General features: G+C 35.9%; 3 protein-coding genes across 3 annotated transcripts; 1 reads left to right on the top strand and 2 right to left on the bottom strand.

The window, feature by feature from the left end:
* Nucleotides 1-55: 55 nt before the first annotated feature.
* Nucleotides 56-3663, bottom strand: ccdc127a (coiled-coil domain containing 127a). The gene is made up of 3 exons (XM_051866244.1): nucleotides 3521-3663; nucleotides 3144-3267; nucleotides 56-1086 (listed from the first exon to the last, which is right to left on the bottom strand). Exons 1-3 carry the CDS (start codon nucleotides 3602-3604, stop codon nucleotides 395-397), a joined length of 900 nt encoding a protein of 299 aa, XP_051722204.1. The 5' UTR covers nucleotides 3605-3663; the 3' UTR covers nucleotides 56-394.
* A 1755-nt stretch (nucleotides 3664-5418) lies between these two features.
* On the bottom strand, nucleotides 5419-7233 carry mrpl32 (mitochondrial ribosomal protein L32). Its single transcript, XM_051866255.1, has 3 exons — nucleotides 6981-7233; nucleotides 5850-6031; nucleotides 5419-5715 (listed from the first exon to the last, which is right to left on the bottom strand). Exons 1-3 carry the CDS (start codon nucleotides 7069-7071, stop codon nucleotides 5464-5466), a joined length of 525 nt encoding a protein of 174 aa, XP_051722215.1. The 5' UTR covers nucleotides 7072-7233; the 3' UTR covers nucleotides 5419-5463.
* A 165-nt stretch (nucleotides 7234-7398) lies between these two features.
* Nucleotides 7399-10972, top strand: psma2a (proteasome 20S subunit alpha 2a). Its single transcript, XM_051866254.1, has 8 exons — nucleotides 7399-7488; nucleotides 8188-8264; nucleotides 8455-8587; nucleotides 9614-9736; nucleotides 9883-9964; nucleotides 10108-10181; nucleotides 10272-10329; nucleotides 10680-10972. Exons 1-8 carry the CDS (start codon nucleotides 7448-7450, stop codon nucleotides 10794-10796), a joined length of 705 nt encoding a protein of 234 aa, XP_051722214.1. The 5' UTR covers nucleotides 7399-7447; the 3' UTR covers nucleotides 10797-10972.
* Nucleotides 10973-11129: the final 157 nt, after the last annotated feature.

Here is an 11129-nt window from a genome sequence, read left to right as displayed (position 1 = left end):
TTTCATTTATATGCGTTTATGAAATGTGTGTTGATCAAACTTTTCAGAAAACATGTCAGTAACAGCATTTTTATTATTGTGGTACATATTAGTTATGAACCATCTTTAGACTGAGAATTAATAAATCCTCTGAAGTTCATCAGCAGTGCAACAAATATGAAACCATTTTATTCTTCTGCATACTACTTGATCAAAAAATGTGAAATAGAAAAATAGAGCAAAGAAAACAAAAACAATTCATGTTTGGTATGATTGTCAAGGAGTCAAGGCTCAACGGGTTTCCTGAAAAAGTTTGGCATAAATAGCTGATAAACGATAACTCTGATAAGCAAAGGAAAACATTTAGGGGAAACAAAATCTTTCCTGTTGTTTTCATAAAGGCCAACACTCTGCATCAAGGTCTGCTGGAGTATGGCGATGCTCCTTTGAGTGTCTCCTCTGCCCTCTTGTGTTTCTGCAGGGTGACCTGCAGCTGCCAGTACCTGAGATACAGCCACATCAAATTCCCATTCTTGCGCTTATCCATGTTCAGTAAATCTGCACAGTGTCTGTCGTTCTTAAAAATGTCCCTGAGATCGTCCTCTAGGTTCAGCTCGGCACCCACTGGGTTTTTAGCCACCTTCAGCAGCAGGTTCTTCTCCATCTCCAGACGACGTTCCCGTGGTAAGAGGATGCTGCAGAAAGCTTCCTGCCTCTCCACAAGCTGCACCTCCAGTTCCTGTAGTAGAGCCTGAGCCCTGCGCTGCCACTCCTCCTCTTGCTGCAGGGCTTTCCGCAGCGCCACCCCGGCCACTCCAGACTGCAGCAGGTGGTTCTTCTCCTCCTCCAGATCCCGCCGTTCCTGCTGAAGTTGCTTCCGTTGTTCCATGAGCTGTTGACTCTGAGAGATCAGGGCTTTCCTGTAGCCCTGCACACGCTGGCGTTCCTTCTCAAGCTCTACCTCCAGGTGTGCTGCTGTCCGCCGGTTTTCTGTCAGTGTCTCCCTGTACTTCAGCTCCAGGTCTCTGGTAATGACTGCCATGTCGCTGTCGTACTTGTTCTTCATATCTTGGATCTGGCTCTGTGATTCTCGAGTCCATATCCAACCTAGGTGAAAATACACCCACAGAGATTTTAATTTAAAAATCTCTTTTGTAAAAGTAACCAAATCAATTTAAAAGGATAGTTCACCCAAAAATGAAACCAACAGCTGATGGGCCCCACTGACTTCCATAGTATTTTTTTTTCCCCATACTATGGAAATCAGTGTGGCTCATCAACTGTTTGGTACCGACATTCTTCAAAATATCTTCTTTTGTGTTTAGTAGAAGAAAGACAGGTTTGGAACAACTTGAGGGTGAGTAAATGATGACAGAATTAAAATTTTTGGGTGGACTAACATTTTGATAAATACCTTAAAATAAAACACCACATAAAACGCTCTAAATCTAAAATCAACAACACATTACATATATCAGTATACATCAGTGTTGTTATTGTTAAAGGGTTAGTTCACTCAAAAATTAAAATAATGTCATTAATTACTCACCCTCATGCCGTTCCACACCTGTAAGACCTTCATTCATCTTCAGAACGCAAATTAAGATATTTTTGTTGAAATCCGATGGCTCAGTGAGGCCTGCATAGCCAGCAATGACATTTCCTCTCTCAAGATCCATAAAGGTACTAAAAACATATTTAAATCAGTTCATGTGAGTACAGTGGTTCAATATTAATATTATAAAGCGACGAGAATATTTTTGGTGCACCAAAAAAACAAAATAACGACTTATTTAGTGATGGCCGATTTCAAAACACAGCTTCATTAGGCTTCGGAGCGTTATGAATCTTTTGTGTCGAATCATGATTCGGATCGCGTGTCAAACCGCCAAACTGCTGAAATCACGTGACTTTGGTGCTCCGAACTGCGGATTCGACACGCAGTGTTTTGAAATCGGCCATCACTATAAAAGTCGTTTTTTTTTTTTTTTTGGTGCACCAAAAATACTCTCGTCGCTTTATAATATTAATATTGAACCACTGTACTCACATGAACTGATTTAAATATGTTTTTAGTACATTAATGGATCTTGAAAGAGGAAATGTCATTGCTGGCTATGCAGGCCTCACTGAGCCATTGGATTTCAACAAAAATATCTTAATTTGCGTTCCGACAATTAACAAAGGTCTTACAGGTGTGGAACGGCATGAGGGTGAGTAATTAATGACATTATTTTCATTTTTGGGTGAACTAACCCTTTAACTTAGAGTTAAATTGTTAATTAAAATAAAGCTAAAATTTCACATTTTTGAGTTTTTAGCTAGTATTTATAAAATCCAAATTTTTCATATATAGAAAATATAAAATTTAATAAAATATACATTTATATTTTATAAAATATAAATAATAAAATATAATTTCTTAAGAACGACAGAGAGACATTTCTAATGTTTGAGTTATTTATATTTTATAAATATTAGCTAAAAGCTCAAAAATTAGAAATGTTGCCTTGGCACCTAATTAAAATAAGTTGAGGTACAAAAATGACAAAAACACATGACAAACTTACTAAAACTTTAAAATAAAAAATAAATTTAAATAAATAAATAAAAGCTCATTCAAAATATAAATTAAACAATATAGTAGTAGCCTACATAAATAATACTAAAATAACTAACTCAAAATGAATGACATTGGATGAGAACTGAACTGAGCTGGACGACATCACGGTTTCCTGCAGAACTGCTTTATGCTTTATATATTTTAATAATTAATGATCATTATCACTGTAAAACTGCTTTGAAACAATCTGTATTGTATAAAGTGCTATTTAAATAAAGGTGACTTGACTTGAATGTGAAAGATATGTCATCAATGTTTGGTATGTTTTCCAAAAATAGAAAGACTGTGGATTTTAAATTGCTAATTAAAAATCTGATAAAACATAATAGTCAACATATAGGAGAAACACAAAAGAGGTTACTGTGTGAAAAAAAAAAAAAATGTAGAAATGAATTGATGGATTGTTTTTACAACCCCCTTATAAACCCAAATTTCATTACAGCCTACAAGGTGGATTTTATAGTATAATGTAGTATCATCATTACACAATCATTCAAGACATTTGTGAGGGTGTATGACTTTGTAAAAAAAGACTCCTTACGAAATGCTGCCAGCCCGATCATGGGCACCAGCAGGGCATAATTCCATCTGCCACCGTCATCTCCAGCTGGCTCTGGTCTAATATTCCATCTAGGAGGATCATTCAGGTCGTTCATGGAGAAACTCTGATCAGAAAGTGAAGTAAGGTGCTGTTTTGTCACAGTGTGTTTCGTGTATCTGACACACATCAAACAAACCACTACACTGCAGCATACATTAAACATTAACATAGAGTCATGGCATTAACGACCTGCACAACACAACACTGCTAAAGCTGCAACCCTGCAAAAGCTGATAAATGCATTTCTCCGACAGGGACACTGAAATACACTTATTTAACTATAGATTCTTGTGAACATGTTTTTTTTTTGTGCTTACCTTGAACAATCTAAAGTGTTTTGCATAAAATGCTTCCCGACAGCCTGGACGATTATGCAATATTCCATTAAAAACATCCAACATCCATTTATTATTTCATAGGGGAGTTGAATACGTTTATTATTAAAATATACATAATAAACGCATCGTATACAATTATAATTAGTATTTAAACGACATGAATATTTATATACGTATTATTAAATGTTCATAGATCCATCTTTATTTACAAAAATTACAGAAATAGAACTGAATTGGATTTTGAACACCCCTAAACTGTAGTAGCATATTGGTATAGTCCGGAAAACTGCGTATTTGAGATTCTAGATGTTCGCACCTGCGCAGGGGATGCGCAGAAGGGTTTGAATTTACAAAAACCTCCTTTGATTACACTGAGATCTCTTAATTGTAGCTTTGTTATGCGTGATAAAGTTTTATTTATTTATTTAAAAAATACTTCGATTTCTGTGTTATTAACATAGTACATTGGACATGTACACATGTTTTTTGTGGAAATGTACAATGGTGTACTATGTAAATAAATCATGGTCAGTTAAAAAAAGAATGGTGTTTTGATATTAAACAGGGTAAAGGTAACATGGTTTATCATGTCACATAAATTTGATTGCCATTCTGTCATGACAAGTCTCGGAGTGTTTAGCATGGTAATGGAAATGATTGATATGTTTGATCTTGGCAGAATAGATCTGCTACGCTGCTGCTGCTATTACTGCTGCAGAGCAAGTACAGGACTTGCTACAATACATTCACGACATGCTGCTGCTGTACAAAATAGCATACATGAATTACTCATAACAGATCTATACAGGAGGAGCCGGAGAAGGTGGAGGGTTTCTGAAAGCGCTATTGATAGGTCGATCATGAACGATTCAATATCCCATAAGTTCTATCCAGGAAACAGAAATGACTAGTTCTCCTCCCGAGTCTTCGGGTCTGAGTCGTTCGTTCATCCCGTGACAGCCCCATAGGCTAAGGCTGTGCAGTCTGTACTGGAAACAGAAATTATTAGTTCACCACCCCAGTCTTCAGGTCCGAGTCGTTTGTTCGACCCAGCTAAGCAATGAATTAATAATTTCTGTTTCTCATAATTTGGCCTTGGCTGCATTATAGTTTTGTAAATGTGGTCAACATTTGAGTAAATGTGTTGGGGAATTTGGCAATTATAATGTAACATTTCAATTATATTCTGCAGAAATGACCGTTATTATATGAAAAGATGTGTTCATTTTGCTGAATGAGACTCAAAGATACCAGTCAGTAAAATTACCCGAACTTCCCATCACTAGAAAGCGCGCTGCACTGCTACAACAAATGCTGACCAAGTGTTTGAAGGTTGAGCAGCGAGCTCATTGGCTACTGACACACAGCAGGAACCAATCAGCTGCGCCCTATAGAGATGATGTGATTGAAAGCAGATTGACTTAAGGACCTATCAACCTGTGCCATCTAGAGTTTCATGACATAACTTTGTACTTATCAGCTTCCAGCATTGGGGTCCCAGTAATTTTTTTTTACTTTTATTTCACCCCTTACACTTAATTGACCATTAATCCCTCCAAAATAGGTGTATGAGAATGACTTCAGTTAGTATTGATCTTGTTATTAGGTAACTCTGACTTGACAGTATCCTTTTTGCATTTTTCCTTTTTTAAAAAGGTTTATATTTATTGTATTTATTTATCTTGTATAATTCTCTATAGTATTATGGACAAAATCCTCTTTAGCTGTGTACTATTAAAATGACATCGCTCATCTTTCAACTAAAATTTTTCATGAATTGAGCCAAGGACTGTTATCAAACATAAATGAACAAAGGTATAAAAAATGATTACTGAACTATTAAAATATTAACTGAGCATAAAAAAAGTTCACAAATATGAAATTGTGATCTTTATTTAACAAAAGTCTTTATTTTACTGTGATTACATGTTAAACCAATATGGACGTTTCCTGTTGCGTTCTACGATTCTCTTGTCTTTATCTGCATCAGAGGGTGTTTCATTTTCATACAAAACAACAGACTCCACAGCAGGAGTGTTGAGAGGTCCGCCTTCCATGATGGAGATTTGCTTCCGTATCATTGCTGTCTCCTTCCTGACTTTTTCATAGCAGAATCCACACAGAGTATGCTTCAGTTTCATGTTGCCACACTCTGGACACGGCTCAATGTTGTACTGGGAGAGAAGGAAAAAATAGGATAAGTATAGGATAAGTTGCTCTTCATCTAAACAGACATCTGTTTACTACAACACAGTTTCACATTGATAGCATTTGTACCATGCTCTAGTGGGAATCAATGAGTTCTTACCTTGACTTCTATCAGTTTATTTGGGTTTCGTCTTCTGCAACGATTTACTTCAATGGTTCGTCTCTTTTTAGGTGCGGCCATCCAAAAGATACTGTCCAAGAAACTGGGCTGAGCGTTTTCATCATCGCTGCTGTGGTGGGATTGAGGAAGAATTCCAGGACCATTTACTGCCAGAGCTGGACCTGAAAAAATTGTTTATGTGATTGATAGATGAAAAAAAAAAAAGTAATAATCAAACTGAGTTACTCAAATTATAAATTATTTTTTACAGGCGCTCACACTAACATTTCAAATATACCTTACCCTGATCTCTGTCCATTTATTTTTATATATAAGGGAGATAAAATTTGACTTCAGGATATATATTTATTTAAAAAAAAAAAAACCTTAAAAAAAAAATTACAACCCACATTTCACAATAACAGAAATATAGGGCTGTCAAATGATTAATCGCATACAAAATAAAAGTTTGAGTTTGCATAATATATGTTTGTGTACTGTGTGTAATTAATATGTATATATAAATACACACAAATTAATGTATATATTTAAGAGAAATGTTATTTATGTACAAAATATTTTTATTTATATATAATATAAATTATATACAAATATAAATAAATACATATACTTGTAAATATTTCTCAAATATATACATGAATGTGTTTGTATTTATACATAATTACACAGTACACACACATATATTAGGCAAACTCAAACTTTTATTTTGTACGCGATTAATCGTTTGACAGCCCTTTAATAAAGACGCTGCAATATAAATTAAATAAATACGACATATTACAAGACAAAAAACTGTATATTTTACACAGTAATGTTTCGTTTAGATTAAATAAATTTTCATCCTATGTAGTACCCTTCCATAAAAAAAAACAACAACAAAAAAAAAAAAACATGTGCCATGTGTTTCCTTGAGACCTTGATACACCGGAGATAATAACATTCAAAACAAACTCTATATTTAATATTACAACACACATGTAAATCAATTAAATACAAACTGTGTATAAAATGGTCTTAAATTAAACTTAAGTGTAATTTAAGTGTATGTAGAGTGATATGAATGGAGGAGAGTGTCGAACAAGACAAGTTCATTACAGTAAATGCACTCACCGAAGCGGTCAAATCCCGCCGCTTGCCATAAACTAAGTTCCAGACGCTGCAGAGAACGACTGACAAACTGAAGTAAACCCGATAATGACATTGTGTTCAGTATTTTTATTTCAGTTTAACCCAACATGTACAGACCAAACATCCTCACGGTCACAGCTCAAAAAGACCCACTGCGCCTGCGCGTTGTTCTGCACCCGCGCATTCTAGGATTTGTAGTACAACTGTATAAAAAGTCTGCTTCGTCCTGAGCGGTTGAGGGTGGAAAATGTTCAAAATAAAAACCCCGAATAAATATTTGAATTAATATATGGTTTTAATTAGTCCGTGGTAAAACCAAACGTGACGTCCAAAATGAATTGAAACTTATCTTTAAGCTGCCCACAATACCCACAATTCATTAATTCATCTGTCAACCAATCAGATCAATTAAGCGCGTGGCGTCACTTCCCTAACAGTCAGACACAGCCATGGCAGACAGAGGGTACAGTTTCTCCCTCACCACTTTCAGGTAATAAACGTCATGATTTTATTATATCCAATGTATCCATCATATTAAACGAGCCTGTGTTTTTAGCGTATCGTAAAGCTCGAGGTTTGTGGAGAGCGTTCTGTCAATCAAAGGCGTTAATTCATGGTCCCGGCTCTGATGCAGAGTCACTGTGTTTGTGATGCAGTGCTTCTTTCATCCATGTGCATCAACATTCATGAATAGTGTGAACTAAACACATAATGCTTCCCAGAGCAACAAATACAACACTCACAGGAGTGTTTAAAGGACAGACTGGGCTCAGTTTTGTCTTTGTGATAGAACTTGCTGCTTTTACTTTCACTTTCAGTGTATCATTGGACTGTTCGTGTATATGCATTTATATGACTTTTTAATGCCCATGAGTAAGCTTGCAGTTTACGATGCTCATTTATTGTTTTTTAGTCATAATAAAGTATATCACCCATGTGTGACATTTAATATAAATTTAGTACATTCGCATATTTGAATCCGTAAATGGGTAAAGTCACAATACAAAACACAACTTGTTTGTGTACATTATAACATAGCAAAGTTTAATTTTGATTAATGGAAAAGAAGAAAAGTTTATCTTAGTAAAACAGCCTTGTCTTAATCATTGCACGTTTTGTTTTACCAAAAGTCCAGAATAGTATCTATTTTTGCGGACCCTTTTATAATCGTATTTTTTTTTGTTTTCAGCCCTTCAGGAAAGTTGGTCCAGATTGAATATGCTCTGGCAGCTGTAGCGGCTGGTGCTCCTTCGGTTGGAATAAAAGGTAAAAATATATATATATATATATATATATATATATATATATATATATATATTTATAGGTGTTTCTTGAAATTTGCATTGTTTATAAAACTGTATGGTTTTATTATGTGCTTAGTATCAATTACCTTTTTGACAGAAAGCATTTTAAACTGAATTATCACTTTCATTTCATCCTCATTTCTCTTTCACAGCTTCAAACGGTGTTGTTCTGGCTACGGAAAAGAAGCAGAAATCTATACTGTATGATGAGCAAAGTGTTCACAAAGTAGAGCCCATAACCAAACACATCGGTATGGTCTACAGTGGCATGGGTCCAGACTACAGGTATGGATTTGGAGCCTGCATGACCTGACGCTATATAATAATGATTCCTAACATGTAGCACATGTTTAAGGTTATAAAAAAAAGTGTAGGTGACATTCAAAGCTATTGTTTTAATGTTTTTAAACATCTTATAAGTCTGGTTTTTCATATATTATACGTATACTACAGATTGTATTAGTGTTGTCAAAAGTACCAACCGCGATACCAAGTCAGTACTGAACTTTTAAAAATGTGTTGCTTTGAGCGCTGTTGAGCGTATTCGTAAACACCTCTGGCAATTGTTCACGCGCTCATCAGATATGTCTGTGATTGGCTACAATAATCAACACTTCAAAAACATGTAAATAGACATCAGTGACGTTCTTCACAGAGCACAGATACACACGGGAGCGTTTGAAAGCAGGCGTCTATCAGCAGACCGGTCCACTGATAGGCTCCCGCTTTCAAATTCAAACACTTCCGTGTGTTTTCAAATGTGTTTTGGTCATTGTAGTCAATCACAGACATATCTGATGAGCATGTAACCACACAAAGGCCAATCAGAGGTGTTTACGAATCCGCTCAACAGTGCTCAAAGCGTCACATGGCTAACCTAAGAAGCTCTATAAGAGTTTTGTTGTAAAAGTTTATAAAGTCGGCATGAAACAGAAGTTGTGATAGTCTTTTCTTCCCCATTGTAACGTAAAATCCAAGTGAAACTGCTTCTCAAACAAGAAAAAATGTAGGCCGGGACTTGATATTATCTATCAGGAATTGATTGGATGATTGTGGTTTGTTATTGGTCGATCTCATGTGATTGACAGGTTGTCCCGCCCTCACGCCAGTAAACACATTATCAGAGAAGAGAAGAGATGATGCTGCAAGAGGGAGGGGAAGTTATTTTAAGTAAAGATTATGAGGGCACATTAATTTAAAAAAAGTAATGACGTGCAGGGATAAATCATTTATAATAAATGCTGAAATCTTCCATAAAAAAAAACCAAGAATTGTCATTTGATTTCATGTTGATTTTAACCGTATCTGCAGGGTCCTGGTGCGAAGGGCACGAAAGCTGGCTCAGCAGTATTTCCTGGTCTATCAGGAGCCGATTCCTACAGGCCAGCTTGTTCAGAGAGTGGCCTCTGTTATGCAGGAGTACACACAATCAGGGTATGCGTGATACATCTCCACTGCACACTTTACCACTGTTACAATTATTCTGGAAGTTGCTCTACAACAGTTTTGCAGTATTGTAAACCAATATTTTGAGCCAAAGTACCAATGGCATAACATGCAGCTTTTTTGTTTTGACACAGAGGAGTTCGGCCATTTGGTGTGTCGCTCCTGATTGCTGGCTGGGATGAAGATCGCCCATACCTTTTCCAGTCTGACCCCTCGGTATGCTATTCACTTTGTTGTTATAATTTCATTTATTGTATTCGTTCAATCTAGTTTGAACTGAAAAAAATTGTCTGTTAAAAATGTAAGCTCTTTATTATGGACTGTATTAGCAAAATAAAATGGACTTTGATCTGTTTAAGGGAGCATACTTTGCATGGAAAGCCACAGCGATGGGGAAGAACTATGTGAATGGGAAAACATTCCTTGAAAAAAGGTATAAAATGGAAAAGCATTGTCCAAGTCAAAGTGCTTTTTATTCTTTCTAAACACACAGCCTCTCATTTGCTTAATTTTCTTGTTTCAGATACAACGAGGATCTGGAACTGGAAGATGCGATTCACACTGCTATTCTGACTCTTAAGGTAATAATTCACAACCCAGCTATGTCTGCTCACGTTGGGTTCCAGTTATTTTTTTTCTTTTTCTAAAATGCTAGTTAATGTTCTCCCATTGGACTCCCATTGGAATTGGATGTCAAAATGTTTTGCATTATTAAAATTAATCATGCAAAACACAGTTGAATGCCTGTAACAAGCTGTGTTTCCTTTACAAACAGTGCAGGTTGTTGTGTAACTCACATCACATACAAGAGTCAATCTGTTACTGAAACTGCAAAGCATGGCATTTTATTTACTTGCCAATGCCTCAAATTGACTTGGCGGATATTAATTTCAGACCCTGTTTGCATTATCTATGACTACTTTTGTTACAGGAAAGCTTTGAAGGTCAAATGACTGAAGACAACATTGAGGTGGGAATCTGCAATGAAGCAGGATTTAGGCGACTGACCCCGGCGGAGGTGAAAGACTACCTAGCTGCCATTGCTTAAAATCACTTTTACAAGTTGTAGATTGAGCACTGATTATCTTGTCTTCATCAGTACAACTTCATTAGTACTTATTCATGAGTTTGAGCAATGTGAAGCATGGAAATAAGTGAAAGTTGTAGTGTTTATACTTTGCTTTCTTTCTTACTGAAGGAAAAAAATAAACAAGTCTTTTGAAATCCTGTTGTCTGTTTCTATTTGTACTGTTGTGGAGTGTTTTAGATTTGTGCAAAAGGCAAAAAATAACTAAATGCGACCGAGGATACTTAACTCTTTGTTTTATATCATAACTTTCATCTGAAACAAAAGTTAGAATATATATGGCGCCAAAATATC

Source organism: Ctenopharyngodon idella, chromosome 16 (genome assembly GCF_019924925.1).
Source record: "Ctenopharyngodon idella isolate HZGC_01 chromosome 16, HZGC01, whole genome shotgun sequence".
Lineage (NCBI taxonomy): Eukaryota > Metazoa > Chordata > Actinopteri > Cypriniformes > Xenocyprididae > Ctenopharyngodon > Ctenopharyngodon idella.
Note: the sequence above shows the minus strand (reverse complement) of the source record. Positions and strands in the feature narration are given on the sequence as shown.